General features: G+C 40.8%; 1 protein-coding gene across 2 annotated transcripts in view; it reads right to left on the reverse strand.

Moving 5' to 3' along the window:
- C10H12orf56 (chromosome 10 C12orf56 homolog) overlaps positions 1–22,678 on the reverse strand; it is a 114,523-nt gene that overhangs the window by 30,160 nt on the left and 61,685 nt on the right. Inside the window, exons 4-6 of one of the 2 annotated variants that reach the window (XM_023225139.2) lie at positions 16,264–16,672; positions 11,017–11,090; positions 1,460–1,604 (exon numbers count right to left, since the gene is read on the reverse strand). In XM_023225139.2, coding sequence (XP_023080907.1) covers positions 1,460–1,604; positions 11,017–11,090; positions 16,264–16,672 — 628 coding nt within the window. The remainder of the gene's footprint in view (positions 1–1,459; positions 1,605–11,016; positions 11,091–16,263; positions 16,673–22,678) is intronic. The other variant, XM_023225140.2, reaches the window with a different exon arrangement.

The following is a 22,678-nucleotide window of genomic DNA, read 5'->3' on the forward strand; positions in this document are numbered from 1 at the left end:
TTCTGAAGTTCTAGAGTCAAAACTTGGATGCCGTATTCCTCACAGGATCTATCCAGCACCAACCATTTTAGACTACGCGGTACTATATCATCCTTACCTGAGTCTCAGTGTCTCAGTGTGGTGGGACATTTGGCATATTACTCTCTACAGCTTATCTGCCTTCACCGTACTGATTTGCTTGGAACTGTTCTAGCTTTCCAATATTGCAGGAATTTCCTTAGTCCCAGGCAAACTGGAATAGTTGGTCACCCTAATCTGGGCAAACCGAAATGGTTGGTCACCCCACATATGAAGGACCTAGAAGCTAATAAATGGCCAGGACTGCCTTGTACAGTTGGGAGTGCACATGCTTTACCATTGCTCAGTAAAATGATGGCAGCTACTTATGTGATCAATGGCCAGAATTAGGATAAAATATGTAGCAATCAACGTGAACGCAGCCCTAGGCAGGGCTCACCCTCTCACCTAGGCCTCATTAACGCCACACCAGGTTACTCACCTGGGCTTCTTAACTCTTTCACCTGAACCTGAAAATGAGGCATCTGTAATTTACTGAGTGAGAATGAGGTTGCCTTGCCTCCCCAGGAGTCACATTTTTAAAAATACCAGTCCTATACTCAAAAATAATTTTTAAATTATTTTTTACAGTACAGAAAACTGCACAATAAAACATCTTGAAATCAGCCAGGTACAGTGGCTCATGCCTGAAATTGCAGCACTTTAGGAAGCCAAGGCAAGAGGATCACTTGAGCCCAGGAGTTTGAGACCAGACTGGGCAACAGAGTGAGACCTTGTCTCTGTTTAAAAAATAAACAGGCAGGGTGTGGTGGCCCATGCCTATAACCCCAGCGTTTTGGGAGGCCAAGACAGGTGGATCACCTGAGGTCAGGAGTTCAAGACCAACCTGGCCACCACGGTGAAACCTTGTCTCTATTGAAAACACAAAATATTAGCCAGGCGTGGTGGTGGGCGCCTGTAACCCCAGCTACTTGGGAGGCTGAGGCAAGAGAATGGCTTGTACCTGGGAGGCAGAGGTTGCAGTTAGTTGAGATCATGCCATTGCACTCCAGCTTGGGCGACAAGAGCAAGACTGTCTCAAAAAAATAAAAAATAAACAAAAACTTCTTAAAATCTATTTTCCCATCTCACTGTCTATATATCTTGCATGCCAAAAATGTTCCTCCTAATATCTCTCCGTTGGCTCTGCCAACCCAATGCATGGGAGCTACTTTTTGCTACCACTCCCTTCTCTTCCCATCTTCCCTCGACACATACATATACATTACTGATTACATCACAAAGTATCCAGCATTAAGACATGACTACATTAAATTTTATCGACATTTAAAAATACAGCATCGGAATACAAGACAACACTTATTTATATTTTAATTTATGCTTATATTTGGTAAACAGGAGACACAAGCTTTAAAGATTACAAATAAAACAAAACACTTACCTTCCAGAAAAGCCTTTTCAGAATGAAGTTTTTCTGGGCTGCTGCTTTAAGTTCCATAATTAAAGGAAGTATCCTCCTCAAAGAATTGTCTTTAAGAAAAAGTTCAGATTTAAGTTGACTGAAGTGCTTAATTTTCTCCTCAGATCTACAGAAACAGAAGAAAATTTTCCACTTAAAAAATGGTAAGAAATAGCAGTTTAGGAATATCGATGATTACTGAAAGGTTTGTTAAACTTTGTTACTAATGGGCTTTTCATATAGTTTTATTCTTCTAGCCTTAGTACTCATCAGTAGTGAAACTTGCTCCCCACAAATTGAACTGTTTGTTACTCTCCAAACATAGTTTTTTCCCCATGCCCCTTAACTCAAGCTGTTCTTATACCAGGAATACTCTCACTGTCCCTGGTAAATTTCTGTCCCTCTTTCATTTACCATAATCCATGAACCTTTAGGTAATATTTTTCTTTGAATCAACTAGCTTTTTTTTTTTTTTTTAAGAAGTTTATAAAGAAAATGTTGTGTCACTTTCCAGAGAAAACCAGTATCACTTTGTGTAAATGGCATGAAAGCACCATAAATTCTAAGCCAGTGCTCCATGGTCTGAGCCTGAAGCTGGCCTCTCTGTGAGGAAAGGGCAGATGAGCATGTGTTCCAGAACTGTCACTAGTGGCCCCAAGCCGAGAGGTTCTCCCTGATGAGATCAGCCTAGCTGGAAAAAGGAATCACATATTTCCACCATGGAATTCAAATTTGTTTCATGCCATATCAGAGTACCATCTGGAATCATTTCCCATTACTGAACCATGTGCATTCCACACTTAAGGAAAAGCTGGCTTAGCAGAAAAGCCTTCTCCTCAGATCTTTCCCTAATTCCACCAACAAATGCAGCCCTTCTCCCACGGCAGTTTTTTCACACTCCTAGTATCACATTAATCCCGTTTCACTCATTGTAGTTAGTTACTCGTGTACCTATCCTAGCCCCTCAGCTGACTTTCAGCAACTTGGAAAAAATGTCTCCGGGTTAAATATTGTTTCCACCTCCCACTGTGCTCAGTAATAACAACTTGCGCTTAAATGGGCCGGCTGTGGCCTGAGTGCTTTCCGTAGACTCGTTCTTGCACTGAGCTGGCTCCACTGTGTGGGGACCGAGCTGGGAATTACCATCGCATTTTACAGGAAGTTGTAGGGAGGTTTAAGTAACCTGTCTACGCTCACACAAATTCAGAGAGCCAGGGTGCAAGAACAGTAGGAAAGATAGTTCATGTTCTATGTAGATTGATGGAATCTTAAAATTTCTGACTTGAAGTAAAAACATTTTTTACCACTTACTCCAGAAACCTATACCAGCCGTTTATCCCAATACTAGCTACTGCATGGAATGTTGGTACTTGCCTACTACCTTCCCCTTTATTTAAAAAACATCTAAGAAGTTCTCCTTTGTCCAATCAATGAGTCGCTCTTATTAACCTGAAAATTAAGACTTTTTTTGAAAAAATGGTCTCTTTTCTAGTGGAGGAGCTGGGGGGAAACTGATCATTACGAATTCAATAATAGCAAGCAGAGAGGCAGAGGAGCATAATGATTATGAGCATGAAGACTGAGGTCAGAATCCTAGAGCTGCCCCGACTCAGTTAGGTCATTATCACGGTCAAGTTACATAGCTTCTCTGTGCCTCAATTTCCTCATGTGCAAAATAGGAATAATGATAGTACCTATCCAAATGTGCCGGGTTTTTTGTTTGTTTGTTTTGAAATGGTACCTCACTCTGTCACCCAGGCTGGGGTGCCGTGGCATGATCTTGGCTCACCGCAACCTCTGCCTCCTGAGTTCAAGCAATTCTTCTGCCTCAGCCTCCTGCGTAGCTGGGATTACAGGCGAGCACCACCATGCCCAGCTAATTTTTTGTATTTTTAGTGGAGATGAGGTTTCACCATGTTGGTCAGGCTGATCTCAAACTCCTGACCTCAGATGATCCACCCATCTCCGCCTCCCAAAGTGCTGGAATTACAGGTGTGAGCCACTACACCCAGCCAAACGTGCTATTTTGATATTTTAGTTAATGCATGTCTTCATACACACTAAGTGTTTGATAAATGGTCTCTAAATAAAGCAGGAATTAGTTTGAGATCCTGCTTCGCTATCCACTTCTAATTACCACCATATTTCATTTAAAAAATAACTATGAAATCCCTCTACTCTTTTAGAACTCCAACAACAGAAATGTAGATTTTACAAACAAAAGAGCTTAGAAAAGCAAAAACTCAAATAAGATACAGTATCAGCAGAATTATTTTGAAATTGATTTTCCTGTTTTTTCATTTGGAGTCAGCAATTTGCTAAGATCCTCAATAAAAATAAACTGTTTTTAATCCTTTGCCAACTAGGATAATAGATTGTAATGCCAAACTAATTTTTTTAATGGCCAAAAACATTTTCACAGAAAACAGCATACTAATCTCTTCAGACTAAAAATCAATTCATACATAAATGGAGGTCTCATACACATCATAAATTCAAGTTAGAGTACACATTCTATATTACTGCAGATAAGTTATGAATAATAATTTCTTTGAGGATTCAGAAAATGTTAGCTTATACATAGATGACAAACTTCATTTGACTGAAGAAATAAGAAAAAGTCGAATGCCAGAAGACTCCATTATTCAATTTAGGAATAAGAGGAAAATCTATACTAATGTTAACAGATACTCTATTTTCATCAGGTGGAAAACATAAATTCACCAAAATAATGTAGGAAGGTGTTTCTTTTTTTTTTTTTTTGGTTTTCTTTTGGGGGGGGCGGTTTAGACAGAGTCTTGCTCTGTCACCCAGGCTGGGTTCAAGCGATTCTTGTGCCTCCTGAGAGTAGCTGGGACTATAAGTGCATACTACCACACCTGGTTAATTTTTGTACTTTTAGTAGAGACAAGGTTTTGCCATGTTGGTCAGGCTGGTCTCGAACTCCTGGCCTCAAGTAATCCGCCCACCTCGGCCTCTGAAAGTGCTGGGATTACAGGCGTGAGCCACTACACCCAGCCTCAGGAAGGATTCTTAATCCAATAATAAGCTCTATTTTTCCTGTATTTTTTCATCTTTCCAGACCTTTACTATAAATAATAGCTCACATTTGTAAAGCACTGGAAAGGCTCTTCCTATATTATCTCAGAAGCACTGTGTATGATTTTCACAGTGGTCAGGTTGCAAAACCGTCCCATCTGTGACACAGTTATAAATTGAAAACCTAAAGGATGTTTATTCCTTTTAAACTGAAGATGTCTTGCAGGTAGAGGCTATTTCTTGTGTATCACTGCATCCTTCACAGTGCATTTGAAATCACTGCATTTTAAGTATGTTGCTTTCAGGAAATAGTAAGAAATACGCTTTTCCTGAGCCAAGAGAGTGGTAGAACTCATCCTTCTTGCCTTCAGGAATAAATTTCAAGCCACCCACACACAGAATTTGAGTCTTTTTTATTATACAATTAACTTTAAAATCACTTTAAATAAAACACCAAAATGAAAACTGATGCTTTAGAGTAAACATCTGAACCCCTATAGAAATTTTAAGCCATCCATATAACATTTTAAAAAAGAAATTCCAAATATTATGTCACTTAACTCTTGCATACCTCAGAATGCATCTCTAAATAAAATCAACACTTTCTTACAAAATGATTATCACCTCCTACAAAATTATCAAAAATTCTTTGTTATTGCTAATACTGAGTCTTTTTTTTTTTTTTTTTTTTTTTTTTAGACGGAGTCTTGCTCTGTCACCCAGGCTGGAGTGCCGTGGCACAATCTCGGCTCACTGCAACTTCCACCTGCCAGGTTCAAGCGATTCTCCTGCCTCAGCCTCCCGAGTAGCTGGGATTACAGGCATGCACCACCATGCCTGTCTAATTTTTGTATTTTTGTAGAGACAGGGTTTCACTATGCTGGCCAGGCTGGCCTTGACCTCTTCACCTCAAATGATCTGCCTGCCTCAGCCTCCCAAAGTGCTGGGATTACAGGTGTAAGCCACCATGCCCGGCAGGACTCGGTCCATTTTCAAATTGTTCTATTGACTTAAAAATGTGTTTTTATGGCTGGGCGTGGTGGCCCAGGGGTGTAAATCCCAGCACTTTGGGAGGCCAAGGTGGGAGGATTGCTTAAACCCAGGAGTTCCAGACCAGCCTGGGCAATATAATGAGACTCTATCTCTACAAAAAAAAAAAAAAAAAAAAAAAAAAAGAAAAAATTAGCCAGCCATGGTAGTGTGTGCCTATAGTCCCAGCTACTCGGGAGGCTGAGGTGGAAGGATTGCTTGAGCCCAGGAGGTCGAGGCTGCAGTGAGCTGTGATCAAGCCACTTCACTCCAGCCCTGACGACAGAGTAAGACCCTCTCTCAAAAGTAAATAAAATACAAACGGTTGGGCACGGTGTCTTATGCCTGTAATCCTAGTACTTTGGGAGGCCCAGGCAGGTGGATTGCCCGAGCTTAGGAGTTCGAGACCAGCATGGGCAACATGGCAAAACCCAGTCTCTACTAAAAAAACTACATGAAATTAACCAGGCATGCTGGCACATGCCCGTAGTCTCAGCTACTCAGGAGGCTGAGGCATGAGAATTGCTTGAGCCTGGGAGGTGGAGATTGCAGTAAGCCAAGATAGTGCTACTGTACTACAGCCTGAGTGATAGCAGAAGACCCTGTCTCAATACATACATACATACATACATATATACATACATAAAATATGAAAATGTTTTCTTACATTTGGTTTGTTAAAATCAAGACTAAATAAGATGCTTCTTATATTTGCTTGTTATGTTTCTTAAGTCTTTCAAAAATTTTTTCTATATCACATCATCAAGCAATAAAATTTTTTATTATGGAAATTTTCAAACATACATCAAAGTGGAGAAAATTTTATAAGAAATCTCATGTACCCGGCTGGGAGGTGGCTCATCCCTGTAATCCTAGCACTGTGGGAGGCTGAGGTGGGCAGATCACCTAAGGTCAGGTGTTCGAGACCAGCCTGGCCAACATGGTGAAACCCCTCCTCTATTAAAAATACAAAAATTAGCAGGGCATGGTGGTGCATGCCTGTAATCCTAGCTACTCAGGAGGCTGAGGCAGGAGAATTGCTTGAACCTGGGAAACGGAGGTTGCAGTGATCCAAGAGCGTGCCATTACACTCCAGCTTGGGCAACAGAGCAAGACTCCATCAGGAAACGGGAGGAGAGGAGAGGAGAGGAGAGGAGAGGAGAGGAGAGGAGAGGCAAGGGAGAAAGGAAGGGAGAAAGGAAGGGAGAAAGGGAGGGAGGAAGGAAGGAAGGAAGGAAGGAAGGAAGGAAGGAAGGAAGGAAGGAAGGAAGGAAGGAAGGAATCCCATGTACCCATCACCTTGCTCTAATAATTTTCAATATTTTGCCAATCTGGTTTTATCTATTCTCTTACATACACATACAAACACACGTATATACTTTTTAAAAAATTGAACTAAAATACATATAACAAAGTTTCCCATCATGTCCATTTTTAGGTGTACAATTTGGTGGCATTAAGTGCATTCACAATGTTCTACAAGCATCACCACTATCCATTTCCAGAACTTTTTCATCTTTCCAAACAGAAATTCTATACCCATTAAACAATAACTCTCCCTTCACCACTCTCCCCAGCCCCTGGAGATCTCTATTCCATTTTCTGTCTCTACAAATTTGCCTATTTTAGGTACCTCACATAAGTGAAATCATATATTTGCCCTTTTGTATCTGGCTTATTTCACTTTAGCATGATGTCTTCAAGGTTCATCCATGTGGTAGTAGCAGAATTTTCTTCCTTTTTAAGACTAGCATACTCACACAGTTTGTTTGTTTGTTTGTTTGTTTGTTTGTTTGTTTTTGAGATGGAGTCTCGCTCTGTTGCCCAGGCTGTAGTGCAGTGGTGCCATCTCAGCTCACTGCAGCCGCTGCCTCCCGGGCTTAAGGGATTCTCATATCTCAGCCTCCCGAGTAGCTGGGATTACAGGCGTGTGCCACCACACCTGGCTAACTTTTGTATCTTTAGTAGAGACAGGGTTTTGCCATATTGGCCAGGCTTGTCTCAAACTCCTGGCCTCAAGTGATCCTCCCTCCTTGGCCTCCAAAAGTGCTGGGATTATAGGTGTGAGCCACTGCACCTGGTTTATCATACTCACACTTTTAAGTCAGATTCAGGTTTAACTGTTTTAACAAAAATAATTCAGAGGTGGTGCTGTGTATTTTATATCACATCAAATAATGAGGCACACAAAGTCTGGCTGTCTCACTGAAGTGATACTAAGACAATGGCTTTAGTTATTTACAACATGATCCCTCCATTTTGAAGTTTCCCTTCACCCTTTTTTTGTTGTTGTTTTTTAAATCTCTTTTTCTGTTACAGACAGTCTCTTTCTGTCACTCAGGCTGGAGTGCAGCAGTGCAATCACAGCTTATTACAGCCTCCATCTCCTGGGCTCAAGTGATCCTCCTACCTCAGCCTCCCAAGTAGCTGGGACCACAGGCACACCCAGCATTTTAAAATTTTTTTGTTGCCTAGGCTGGTCTCAAACTCCTGAGCTCAAGCAATCCTCCCATTTTGGTCTCCCAAAGTGCTGGGATTATAGGCATGAGCCACCATACCTAGCCCCATTTCACCTTTCTGTCTAATGGTTTCATTCACTGAAGATTGTTAAATGAATTTGTCATTTCATTACAGGCTAAAAAAAATGTAATTTTCTAATTCTATTAAGCCTTCCGCATTTATTAGCTGGAACTCTGTAAAATGAAATTTGCACTCATCACCTAGGCCTACTTGGTTATCCTGAACTGGTTACGGTTCATGGAGGAAAGGAAGAATATATTATTTTTTTTCCATTTGTTTGATGATTTGCAGAGTAATGAATTGGTGCCCTATTTTTTTCTAATGTTCCATGTGTTTTATTTCCTTGGAGGTGGGGAGGGAGGGCCCTCTCTCTATCATGCATCGTTATACACTTCTGAATTTTTATATATTCATTATGTTTCAATCATCTCATTTCTTATTTTTTTCTTCTTCTTATATTTTGCTCTTTCACCCAGGCTAGAGTGAAGTGGCGTGATCTCAGCTCACTGCAACCTCCACCCCCCAGGTTCAGGTGATTCTCCTTCCTCAGCCTCCCAAGTAGCTGAGATTACAGGCGCCTGCCACCACACCCAGCTAATTGTATTTTTAGTAGAGATGGGGTTTCGCCATGTTGGCCAGGCAGGTCTCGAACACCTGACCTCAGGTGATCCACCCACTTCAGCCTCCCAAAATGCAAGGATTACAGGTGTGAACTACTGCACCCAGCCTCATTTCTTCTTTTTTTCTGATGCTCAAGTTGTCCCATCTTTGGTTACTGGGAGCTCCTTCATGTGGGTTCCTGTGCCCTTTACTTAGGGCCCTGTCCTTGCTTTCTGGAATAAACTGTTTCAGACTCATTTTGCGTATGTCCTGCCCGAGACCTAGAATCAGCCATGCCTCTAAGGAACGTTGGTCCCTTTTAGTGGGGAATGAATATGCATCTTTTAAAATTAACTTACTCTCAGCTCATTTACATGACTCTCCAAAATACTTCATGACTTATATGATATCAAAATTGCTAACACTGTCAATTCACTGAGTGCTTACTGTGTGCAAAGCACTGTTTTAAGTAATAAAAAGACCAAGAGTAACAAGGCATAGTCCTTGCCTTCCAGGGGTACACAATCTAATGGAAGAGAGAGTCACATCACGAGTAACTACTACCATATACCTGTAGTAGTTACCATATAGCCAACCTGTGATAAGAATATAGTAGAACTCTGAAGTCTGGATACAATTCAAACTCCTTAGCCTTGCATATAGGGCCCTTTATGCTCTGTTCTCATAAGTAGTAGAGACTACTTATGATCAGTATTCTCTATCTTATCTTATTTATCCATTCATTCTAGGGTCCCTGCCCTTAAGGAATGTATTGCATAACAGGGCAGCAAATAATGAAACAGGCCATCATAATGCAGACTGGTAAGTACTACAAGATGTGTGAGCAGGCCAGGCGTGGTGGCTCAACTCTGTAATCCCAGCACTTTGGGAGCTGAAGGGAGAGGATCATGAGGTCAGGAGTTTGTGAGCAGCCTGGCCAACATGGTGAAACCCAGTCTCTACTAAAAATAAAAAAATTAGCTAGGCATGGTAGCGGGTGCCTGTAATCCCAGCTACTTGGGAGGCTGATGCAGAATTGCTTGAACCCGGGAGGCGGAGGTTACAGTGAGCCGAGATTGCGCCACCGCACTCCAGCCTGGGCAACAGAGCAAGACTTTGTCTCAGAAAAAAAAAACAAAACAGAAAGAAAAAAAAAGTGTGAACATAGGACGTTATGTTCTGGAGTGTCAAGAAAGATTTTCAGAGAAAATGATCAATAAGCTGAGACTCGATGAGCTGAAGTTATTCAGGAAGAGGAAGAAGAGTACAGTGTTCCAGAAGAGGTGCCATCAGGATAGGCTCCAGAGGGAAGAGAACAGGGAGCTGCCTGAGGGCTGTGAGAAGTTCATTGGGAGCAGGAGCTTAGGGCAAGAGTGAGGATGGATACAACAGTTGAGGACAGAAACATAAAAAGAGATGTCATACATATTTTTTGTACGCTGTTTAGACTTTCACTTAAGGGCAATGGGAAGCTTCCTGGGAGGAGTGACATGATCAGATTTGTGCTTCAGAAAGATTCCTCTGTTGTAATGGAGAATGGGCTGAAGAGGAGCAAGAATGAAGGCAGACAGACCAGCTAGGAAAACACTTGTAGGAGCCCAGAACTGAGATAACCGGGCCTGAGCGAGTGGCCATGGAAAGAAGTGGACGTTATCCAGAGATAGGAAAGGAGCAATACATAAGGCATGCGGTGAGTGGCTGGATGCCGTAACGGTGAAGGGGAGAGAGGAGGCAAGAGTGACTTCCAGGACTCTGGCTCAGGTGATCTGGGGATAATGACATCATTCCCTGTGTTAGGAAACACAAGAGGAAAGTCAGGTTCCAGAGGGAAGATGCTGAGTTCTCTTTTGAATATATTGACTTTAAGGTTCCTATGAGACATACCGAAGATGTCCAGTGGATACTTGTATTTGTGGACTTAACTGTCAGGGCAGGCAGATGAGGTAGAGATATAATTGTGATAGCCACACATACAACACAGAGTTAGGGGAGGCAAAGAGGGTCGGGTGCAGTGGCTCGCACATGTAATCCCAGCACTTTGGGAAGCTGAGGCAGGAAGATCACCTGAGATTAGACCAATCTAACCGACCTGGCCAACATGGCAAAACTCCTGTCTCCACTAAAAAATACAAAAATTAGCCGGGTTTGGTGGCGGGCACCTGGAGTCCTAGCTACTCAGGAGGCTGAGGCAGGAGAATCTCTTGAGCCCAGGAGGTGGAAGTTGCAGTGAGCCAAGATTGCGCCACTGCACTCCAGCCTGGGAAACAGCGAGACTCAGTCTCAAAAAAAGGAGAGGCAAAGAGGAGAGAAAAATCCCCCACAGAACTTTATCATACATCAACACATCTTACCTATATGGCTTTTGACTTCCAATAGCGGGACTGAACTCACTAGCATAGAAGGGATCTTGTAAAAGGGTAGCTTTCTGAAAAAGGAAAAAGTAGAAATTGTTAGAATATTTATTTACTGAAGATCAATTCCCCCTACCTTTAGTCAATATTATATATCTATTCTTTAAGCCGTCCTATAGTACACGATTTGTTTATAAAGCTCATTCTAGTGTTTAATAATACCACAGGGAATTTTTTCTTATCTAGTTTTTTAAAAGGTTTAAATATAACACTTGCTCATTATAAAATGAAATTATTTATCAAAATCACACAGTTTAGATAAAGTAAAGGATAAAGGTTCTCTATTTTTCCCTACCCCTTCCACCCCACTATGCAACGTGTCTGATCATGGAGCCAGGTGCCATGGCTCGCACCTGTAATCTCAGCTACTTTGGAGGCTGAAGCAGGTGGATCGAATGAGTCCAGGAGCTGGAAGCTGCAGTGAGTTATGATTGTGCCACTACACTCCAGCCTGGGCAACAGAGCAAGACCTTGTGTCTGACAGTTTTTAAAGTATCTATCATCTGTTTGGTTTAGGTCCTTTGAGGCATATAAAGACATATGAATTATAAACACATAAATTTATAGTATTTATATATTTTTATAATATATATTTAATCCTAAATTATATCACATATATTAATCTGGAACTTGATTTAACTTAATATATGGTGGATGATTTTTCATGTCTGTGTATATAGATTTACCAATTTATGGCCTGGTGCAGTGGCTCACACTTGTAATCCCAGCACTTTGGGAGGCCGAGGTGGGCAGATCATGAGGTCAGGAGTTCGAGACCAGCATGGCCAACATGGTGAAACCCTGTCTCTACTAATAATACAAAAATTAGCCGGGCATGGTGGCGCATGCCTATAATCCCAGCTACTCAGGAGGCTGAGGCAGGAGAATTGCTTGAACCTGGGAGGCGGAGGTTGCGGTGAGCCGAGATCGCACCATTGCACTCCAGCCTGGGCAACAAGAGGTAAAATCCGTCTCAAAAAAAAAAAAAGATTTACCGATTTACTTCAATTTTTTTTTTTTTTTTAAGGAGACGGTTTCACTCTGTCACCCAGGTTGGAGTAGAGTGGCATGATCATACCTCACTGCAGCCTCAAACTCCTGAGCTCAAGCAGTCCTCCTGCCTCAGCCTCCTGAAGAGCTAGGACTACAGACATGTTCTACCATGCCAGGCCAATTTTTTACTTTTTATTTTTTAGTGGGGATGGGGTCTTGCTATGTTGACTAGGCTGGTCTTGAACTCCTGGCTTCAAGCGATCCTCCCTTCTGAGCCTCCCAAAGTGCTAGGATTACAGGCATGAGCCACTGCATCCAACCAATATCAATCCTTTTAATGATTATTTAGTATTCCCTAGCATAGATATACAACACTTTTGTTAACTATTGCCTATGGAGTTATTCTTCCTTAAATCTTTAGTGTTGCCATTTCTCATTTATTCTGGGTCCTCAAAATAGACATACAGTGTTCAGCAATTTCTCTAAATAATCTTTTATTTATGTTGAGGTTTAAGACATGTCAGAAGGAATTTCTGAAATGTTGCTGATTTGACACTGCAGACAAGCTTTTTTTTTTTTTTTTGAGATGGAGTTTCGCTCTTGTTGCTCAGGCTGGAGTGCAATGGCACGATCTTGGCTAACTGCAACCTCCACCTCCCAGGTTCAAGTAATTCTCCTGCCTCAGTTTCCTGAGTAACTGGGATTACAGGTGCCCACTACCACGGCCAGCTAATTTTTGTATTTTTAGTAGAGACAGCGTTTCACCATGTTGGCCAGGCTGGTCTCAAACTCCTGACCTCAGGTGATCCACCCGCCTCAGCCACCCAACCTGTGTTGTGCTTAATATCAGAGTGGTGTAGTGGGTGGATGGTGGCAGAGGAGATATGTGCTTTTTCTTACTACTTTTGTCATTGTTCTACTTTTTTTTTTTTTTAAAGCAGCCTTTCTTCCCTCTCCAAATACTTATGTTTTCTTTAAATCCAGAATTTTAATTTGGGGTATCCCATATTTAGCTTTGTAGCAGCTATCTTCACAATGTATACAAGGCAAAGAATTACCACATTTCATCTTTATAAAATTTAAGGCACTTAACAACCCAGGTGTAACTATTTTTGGTGAATGTTACAGATAAAATGGATTATGGAAGGAGGCTCAGCTCTTTGGAAATCCTTAAAATCAGGATGAGTTCTGGTAATTTCTAATTAGATGGTTTGGGTTAATTTTATGTAAAAGTACAGAGAAAGTTAAAATGTCTAATGTGGCCGGGCACAGTGGCTCACCCCTGTAATCCTAGCACTTTAGGAGGCCGAGGCAGGCGGATCACCTGAGGTCAGGAGTTCAGGACCAGCCTGGTCAACATGGCGAAACCCTGTCTCTACTAAAATACAAAAATGAGCCGGGCATGGTGGCGCGTGCTTGTAATCCCAGCTACTCGGGAGGCTGAGGCAGGAGAATCACTTGAACCCGGGAGGCAGAGGTTGCAGTGAGCCAAGATCGCGCCACTACACTCCAGCCTGGGCAACAACAGCGAAACTCCATCTCAAAAAAAAAAGAAAAGAAAAAGAAAAAAAATGTTTATATTGAACTAGAAGCTTATTGTTAGTAGAATGAATTCTAACCTGATTTCTCACTTACATGTGAAATATTTGGTTATTCATTTTCCATCTTCCAAGGAAGAGGTAGAACATTATTATAATTTTTTAACTTATATTTTTTTAAAATTTTATTTTATATATATTTTTTCAGACAGTCTCACTCTGTTACACAGGCGGGAGTGCAAGTGGCACAATCTTGGCTCACTACAACGTCCACCTCCCAGGCTCAAGTAATACTCCTCTCAGCCTCCCAAGTACACGCACACCACATGCCTAGCTAATTTTTAGTATTTTTTATAGAGATGGGATTTCACCATGTTGTCCAGGCTGGTCTCAAATTCCTGAGCTCAGGCAATCCACCTGCTTCAGCCTCCCAAAGTGCTGGGATGATACGCATTAAGGCACCACGCCTGGCCTTACTTTTTATTTTAAAGATGGGGTCTTGCTTATTGCCCAGGCTGGAGTGCAGTAGTGTGTAGCAGAGCTTCTAACTCCTGGGCTCAAATGATCCTCCTGTCTCAGCCTCTGGAGTAACTAGTACTGTAGGTGCATGCCACCACATCTGGCTAAGAGAATGTTATTTTCAATGATAGTATCTACCAACTCATAAAGATAGTCTTCCTCCACCCACATTTATTTCAATGGTCATAGAAAAAAAAAATCGGACTACCTAGATTCAAATCCCAGCTCTACACTAGCTATGTGACTTTGCATATATCATTTAATTTCTCTGTGCCTCAATTTCCTCATCTATAAAATGAGAATAACAGTCCTACCTCATAGGGTTGTTGTAAAAATTAAACAAGTTAATATCCATGAAGCATCAGGCTCCATTCTATTGTTATTATCTAGTAGGAAATTAACAATAGATATTAGTTATTGTTATTGCATTTATTATTGCAAAGACTATTTATAGCTTAGCAGGTAATGAGTTCGCTAGCCTGAGTGCTCCAACCATGCCTCTGCTGTGTAATTTGAAAGTAGTGCTAAAACCTGAAGCTGGGCAATTCAGGGAAGCATAAACAGTTATTTTGAAGTATTCACATAGATCTTCTAAAGTCAGTTAAGTTTTCATTTTTCTATTAGAATATATGAGATCTTTTTTTAATAGACCAGAGTTTTCCTCTATTTGTAATTTGTTTACATTTTTAATTTGAAGAAAGCAGTTTAAAAATTTAGAAAGGAATTTTAAATATTTGAAGTCTTCCAAACAGTAGTATAAGAAAAAAATTAAGGATTGTCTTGTAATCTTTCATAATTTTAGCCATTTATAAAACCCTGGCTTCCTAGTTTCTTCTGGCTGAAATAGCCCTTTATAATTAGTATTATTATATTGAAAGATTAATAATAAAAAGTATATACTACTGAAGATAAAGGGATTCTATTACTCTTTTAATAATTACTTATTTTTTTAAATCGATTCTAATAAAAATGTCCCTAAATGGGAGTTCTGACTCTGTCCCTAAAGTTATATAATCTTGACTAAATTACTTTAAAATGTTGTGTTTCGGCCAGGCGTGGTAGCTCACGCCTGTAATCACAGCACTTTGGGAAGCCAAGGCAGGTGGATCACCTGAGGTCAGGAGTTCAAGACCAGCCTGACCAACATGGCAAAACCCCTTCTCTACCAAAAATACAAAAATTAGCCAGGCTTGGTGGTGGGCACCTATAATCCCAGCTACTCAGGAGGCTGAGGCAGGAGAATCAGTTGAACCCGGGAGGTAGAGGTTGCAGTGAGCCGAGATCACACCACTGTACTCCAGCCTGGGCAACAAGACCAAAACTCCATCTCAAAAAAAAAGAAAAAAAAAAAAAAAAACATTTGTGTTTCAGTTACCTCGTTTATAAAATAAGGACTTAGCCTAGTGATCTCTAGATATCTTATCCTATAACAAGGTCTCCCCCATCAACCCACTTTCAATAGCACAGCTAAGCAATACTGACAACGTTGAACCTTACCTGAGGTCTTTGTCACCCCAGCAACTGCAAAAGACCACCTACTCACACATATTCCAAGATAAGACCTATCTCCCTCCTTCTTCATGACTTCCTTGACTCACCTTACTTACTTGCCTCTACAAAACCCCAGGTGTTTGTTTGTTTTGTTTTTTTTTTTAAGACAGTCTCCCTCTGTTGCCCTGGAGTGCAGTGGCACAGTCTCAGCTCACTGCAACCTTCACCTCTTGAGTTCAAGTGATTCTCAACCTCCCAAATAGCTGGGATTACAGGCGCACGCCACCACATTCAGTTTATTTTTCTATTTTTTACTAGAGACAGGGTTTCACCATCTTGGCCAGGCTGGTCTCTAACTTCTGACCTCAAGTGATCCGTCCACCTCAGCCTCCCAAAGTGCTGGGATTACAGGCATGAGCCACCATGCCCGTCCAGAAACTGCTCATTAACGAGCATTTTTCCCTATTGCAATCACCTAAATAAAATCATCTCCTTAATTGTTCAGTACATTTTGTTTTTCAAAATATTATTAAATTCCAAGGCTAAATTTCCAAAATGGGAGGTAAAGGAGGGAGGAGGGCTTATTTACTCTAAAAAATAAAATAAATAAAAATTCAGGTCAAGGTTTACTTAGGGGTACACTTACTATATTATAATTGTTCCATGAACTTTTCAAGTGCAGGAATATTGATGAGGTTGTGGAAATAACATACAAATGAAGTTCTGACTCCTTTTTCTCTAAATTTGAGTTGCTCTGCGAAGGGGAATCTGGGAGGGAATTTCCTAAGTAAAACTCATTTCCGTTCCCACTGCACTTGAAAGGAATTTCACTTATGGAGCTGTTGTGATCTGGAAGTCCCTGGGGTTCTTTTGTGTTTGTTGTGCAAGATGGCTCGCTGACAGCCTTGCCAGTTGCTGGTGCAGACTGAGAGCTCCTCCTGGAGGGGGAAGGTAAGGGTCGAAAGGCACCTTGGCCATGAAGGGACAGCTTTTTGACGCCTGGATGAGGACAGAGAGTTGAGTCCTTGGATGGTGTACTGCTCTCCTGCTGGTCCCTGTCAGGTAGAATTTAGTGTTAAACATGACGTGCAAAATTTCACAGTAAGCAACAAAGAGAACTGGTAGTTTAAGACTCGGAACACAAATGTTTTCTCACAAAAGGAATGCTTGTTAAAACAAGGAAGTCATTTCACCTCACTGGTAATAACCCATTGACTAGAGGAGATATGATACTGCAATCTTTTGGTATACTTTTCTGTTTTCAGAAATAAACTGTATTTCTGAAATATATTTTATTTCGTATAATGAAGCACTTTGTATATTGAAAGCATGGTGCCTGTCCTTCATGGAGCCCTGATATTTCCACTGAAAGGACTTTCTCATTCTAGTTTTGAAACCTAATTGTCCTTTGATTGTACATTGCTAATGGATCCTATAAACAAAAATCTATTCAAATAGGGATACGAAGAGAGGGGTTTTGTTTGTTTATTTGTTTGTTTGAGACAGGGTCTCACTCTATCACCCAGGTTGGAGTACTGTGGTACGATCTGGGCTCACTGCAACCTCCACCTCCCAGGCTCATGTGATCCTCCCACCTTAGCCTCCTGAGTAGCTGGGACTACAGGTTCATGCCACTGTGGCCAGCTAATTTTTGTATTCTTTTGCAGTGATGGGGTCTCACTATGTTGCCCAGGCTGGTCTCAAACTCCTGGGCTCAAGTGATCTGCCCACCACCAGCCCCGCCTCCCAAAGTGCTGGGATTACAGGCCTGCGCCACTGTGCCTGGCCTGAGATTTTTTTAAATGGTATTTTCTTTAATTCCCCTCCTGCTGCTAATACTCTTCTGATTTTCCCAATAGCATCAGCACTTTTTTCAGAATCAATGCTGTGTCCTTTACCTTCCCTTTTCTCTCCAGCAGACCATGACCTTTCTTTACTTTGCTGCACAAGGAAACACGTTGAGGAAGCTTAGAAGTTGCAGAGTTTGGTGAGACCTAAATTCCAATCCTGGCTCTGCCACTTGATGGTTATGTGACCTTTGTTAAACAAAGTTTATGAGAGGCCATTGTTTTCAACTAGCCTCCTGCGTGAGGCCCCAGCAGAACAGACCAAAACAGAAGGGAGTCCCTTGTGCTTAGTACCAGTAATCAAACTGAACTTGGAAACTGACCAGTTTTCCAGAAAAACAGATTCCAGTCAACCTAAGTCAATAATGAAGTAGTGTCCTCTGTTTTAACCCTCTAAGAACAGTAGCTTTGAAACAAGTAATCCAATTTTTGTCTTGTTTCAGCTTGCTTCAGCCTTTCTCTGCCTACAAAGTCAACCTCCTCTGCTCAGCTTTTCAGATCACTTCTCTCAATTCTAGAATCACAAATAAAACTAAATCTATGCTTATTTTGTCTTTGATATCTTAGTGGACCTAGGACTTCATTTCCTTATTTTAAAACAGAAACAATAATAGCACCCATCTCATAAGGTTTCTGTGAGGATACATGCAATGAGTTTGCAAAACTGGAAACAATATGTGCAAGCTATTACTATTACCCTATATTGCCTTGAGTTGATGGTTTGTCTTTTTTTTTATTTCAATAATTTTGGAGGGAAGTTTATCCTTTTACATTAAGTTGTCTTCTCTCTCCCATGAGATTAGAACCGCTATGATAGTAGAAAACTACTTTGTTTTGTAGAGATGAGGGTCTCACTATGTTGCCCAGGCTGTTCTTAAACTCCTGTCCTCAAGTGATCCTCCTGCCTCAGTCTCCCAAATTGCTGAGGTTGCAGGCATGAACCTCTGTTCCCAGCTTGAAATCTCTCTTTCATTTTTATAAACTTAAAACTTTTTTGTAGAGATGGGGTCTCACTATGTTGCCAGGGCTGGTCTCAAACTCCTGGGTTCAAGCAATCCCCCTGTCTCAGCCTCTCAAAGTGCTGGGATTACAGCTGTGAGCCACTGCACCCTGCCCCAGCCTACAGTTTCTTAAGTGGAATATTTAACTCATTAATTTTTTAACCTCTCTTATTTCTTGGTGAATACAGTAAAATTTATAAATATAGCTTTAGAGCAGACCTCTAAAGTCTGCTTTAGCTCAGTTGCATGCACTTTGATATGTATTGTCATTAAGTTCTAAGTATCTTTTAATTTCCTTTTTTTCAGCAGTTTGATCATGATGTGTTTGGGTGTGGAATTTTTTTGAGTTTATCTTTTTTGGGGTTCACTGAATTTCTTGAACCTATAAGTATATGTCTTTTGCCAAATTTGGAGAATTTTCTGTCATTATTCCTCCAAATACTTTTTCTTTTCATTAATTTTTTTACATTTAATTAAATAATTAATTAATTTTTTTAGAGACAGAGTCTCACTGTGTTACCCACGCTGGTTTTGAACTCCTGAGCTCAAGCAATCCTCCTGCCTAGGCCTCCCGAAGTGCTAGGATTACAGGCATGAGCCATTGTGCCTGGCTATTTTTCTGCACTATACTTTTTCTCCTCTGCTTCCAAGACTCTGAAGACATGAATACTAGATCTTTCATACTGCCACACAGTACCCTGAGATTCTGTTTGTCTTTTCCTTCAATCTTTATTCTTTTTTGTTCGGACTAGATAATTTCTATTCATCTATCTTCAAATTCAATGACTTTCTTCTGTCATCTCCATTCCAGCTATTGAGCCATTCAGTGAATTTTTAAAATTTCAGTTATTGCAGTATGTTTTTCATTCTAAACTTTCCATTTGGTCCCTTTTTTATGTCTTCTATTTCTCTGCTGAGACTTTCTGTCTTTCCATTTGCTTCAAAGGGGTTCATAATTATTTCTTGGAGCATGGTTATAATAGTTGCCTTAAAGTCTTTGGTTGGGCCAGGCATGGTGGCTTATTTCGGTAATCCCAGCACTTTGGGAGGCTGAGGTGGGAGGATCACTTGAGGCCCAGGAGTTCAAGACCAACCTGGCCAACACAGCAAGGCCCCATTTCTATTAATAAAGAAAAAAAAAATCTTTTGTACTTCAAACATCTGTGTCATCTTGGGATTGTTATCTGTTGTCCTTCATAAAATGTTGAAATTTTGCTAGCTCTCCAAATGTCAAGCAATTTTTATTGCATCTGGGACATTTTGAATATTATGTGATTCTGGGTCTTACTTAAATTCTATAGAGAAGATTGATTTTTTCAAAAATCAGGCAATCAATTGTATGTGTTCCATTCAGGATTTTTACTTGCATTCAGTGGGAAAGGTAGAAGAAAGTGTGCTTACTCCAACTTGATCTGAATCAAACCTTCTTGATTAATTTTATTAATATCAAAATTAAAATGATAGTCAATAAAGACACCACATAGATAAAGCTAACAGGTAGCTAACAAAATGGGAGGTGATATTCGGAATGTCTAAAAACAACAAGCAGATTAATATATAGAATGTACCAAACAATTCTGCTCCTGACTATACATGCAGTGAAAATTTTCAAACAGGTATATAAATGGAAGGCAGGGAGGGACAAAAAGGAAAAGAAGATAGGAATAAAAGGATGGAGGAGAGTAAAGAGGAGAAGAAGAAAGTATATTGATTCTATCTCAATGCTCAATAATTTTTTTATATTTTTATAAATATTTGTTAACAGTAATAAACTGAGAAAATTGTATTAATATATAAGAGAATATATCACTGGGCATGGTGACTCATGCCTGTAATCCTGGCACTTTGGGAGGCTGAGGTGGGCGGATTGTTTGAGACCAGGAGTTCAAGACCAGCCTGACCAACATGGCAAAACCCCGTCTCTACTAAAAATACAAAAATTAGCTGGGCGTGGTGCCACATGCCTATAATCCCAGCTACTTGGGAGGCTGACGCACGAGAATTGATTGAACCTGGGAGGTGGAGGTTGCAATGAGATCGCACCACTGCACTCCAGCCTGGGTGACAGGGCGAGACTCTGCCTCAAAAAGAAAACACAAAAAATTAGCCAGGCATGGTGGCGCGCACTGTAGTCCCAGCTACTTGGGGGACTGCAGTGGGAGGATCACTTGAGCCCAGGAGGTTGAGGCTGCAATGAGCTGAAATCTTGCCACTGCACTCCAGCCTGGGTGACAAAATGAGACCCTATCTGGAAAAAAAAAAAAAAAAGAGAATATATCTATCTAATATTTTCAGTTTATTTTGAGAAATATCAAGAAATAAAGACTTAGAACAAATATTGAAGTCTTTGAATCTTTACTCTTGAGTTTCTAAATACCCTGGATTCATACATTTACACACATAGTATATTTACATAAACACGGGACTTGGTCCTATAATAGAACTAGAACAATCTATTGTATAGGAAATTCTTAGAAAATTAAGAATGGTACCTCATGCCATATTATTGCACAACAGCATTTTTATTTTTTAAATAATACAGTATTTTTTTTTTTTTTTTTTTTTGAGACGGAGTCTCGCTCTGTCGCCCAGGCTGGAGTGCAGTGGCTGGATCTCAGCTCACTGCAAGCTCCGCCTCCCGCGTTTACGTCATTCTCCTGCCTCAGCCTCCCGACTCAGCCTCCCGAGTAGCTGGGACTATAGGCGCCCGCCACCTCGCCCGACTAGATTTTTGTATTTTTTAGTAGAGATGGGGTTTCACCATGTTAGCCAGGATGGTCTGGATCTCCTGACCTCGTGATCCTCCCGTCTCGGCCTCCCAAAGTGCTGGGATTACAGGCTTGAGCCACCGCGCCCGGCCTAAATAATACAGTATTACTAGTGAGAGTAGAAAAAGAAGAAAGCCCCCCACGGGCTTGATCAAAGATTCTGAGGATGCTGAATAGTGATTATTCTGTGATTGACTTACTGATCATCAGCAGTAACAAAAGAGCTACGTTTGATAATAATACAGACTCACTATGTGCCACACAGAGTTTAAGTACCTTATATGTACATGATTTAGCCCTTACATGTCACGCCTGTGGGATAGGTACTATTATGAGCCCTTCCACCTATGAGAAGAGGCAAGCCTGGAAAGATTAAATAGCTAGCTTAAGGCAGAGTCAGGATTTGAAGTCAGCCAGTATAGCTCCAGAGCCTATATGTTTATCTACTATGAGAAAGGAATACGCGAGAGGTATTTAAAGGCCTGTTGTTTACTATTACCCTGAAAAGTAATCATACACATCTTATGTAAGTCTGATGTCCCAAGGTAACAACATCCGTCTTGTGACCTGCAGCTTCTCATCATTAGGCCTAAAACATGGCACCTAGGAGGTGCTTCAAATCTCTGTACATGATAACGTCCTTTAGTCCTCTACTTAGTGTTTTCTATCCCACCCTGCCTTTTGTTTAGGCTTCTGACTCAAATGTTTAATTATGGAGATGACAGTGCTAGAAAACTATGGGACAGTAGACCCAGCTCCCTCTTCACCCTCTTTGTCTGGAAACTACTTCTCTCCTCTACACACAGAGCACACAGAAGCTGCCATGTTTTTAAAGACTCTGATCTGTCGGCTGTGGTGAATATTTTTCAGCAGTGTGTCATTTACTCAAGCTAGGCAACCAGAGACTTTCTTCAGGATTTAAAAATTCAATATAAGAAAGTGGGTGAGTTAACCTTTGTCTGGTGGGTGGAAGCTGTAAAATGTGAATTTAAGACAGTCAGTGACTCGTTTGCTGCCCCATGGAGGATGTGGTGTTCAGGGACAGAAGATCAATTGACAAACAAACATCAGAGGAGGAGACAGGGACTGAGTCCTGGGACACTCAAGCCCCCAGTTCCAGCTGTGTCTAAATTCTGTTCTTACCATTCCTACGTTCCCAGGATTCCATTTCTGAACTTTACTGAGTATTAATACCTTTAAAATAGAACACAGAGCCCAGCAATTCGAATATGCCAGATTAGACTGACAGATAGATCTATGTCTATATCTTTATATACTTCCATTTCTAAATATATCTGTTGAATGAATACTGAATTTCATGAGTTGACCCAGTAATTCCTATAAATTCCCTTTTTAAACCTAAAATGCATTTCTGTCACTTTTAACAGAGTTTTAACCTCCACAGTAACCAAAACAACTATTGCAAACATTTACTTTTTTTTTTT

The sequence above is a fragment of the Piliocolobus tephrosceles genome, chromosome 10 (genome assembly GCF_002776525.5).
Source record: "Piliocolobus tephrosceles isolate RC106 chromosome 10, ASM277652v3, whole genome shotgun sequence".
NCBI lineage: Eukaryota > Metazoa > Chordata > Mammalia > Primates > Cercopithecidae > Piliocolobus > Piliocolobus tephrosceles.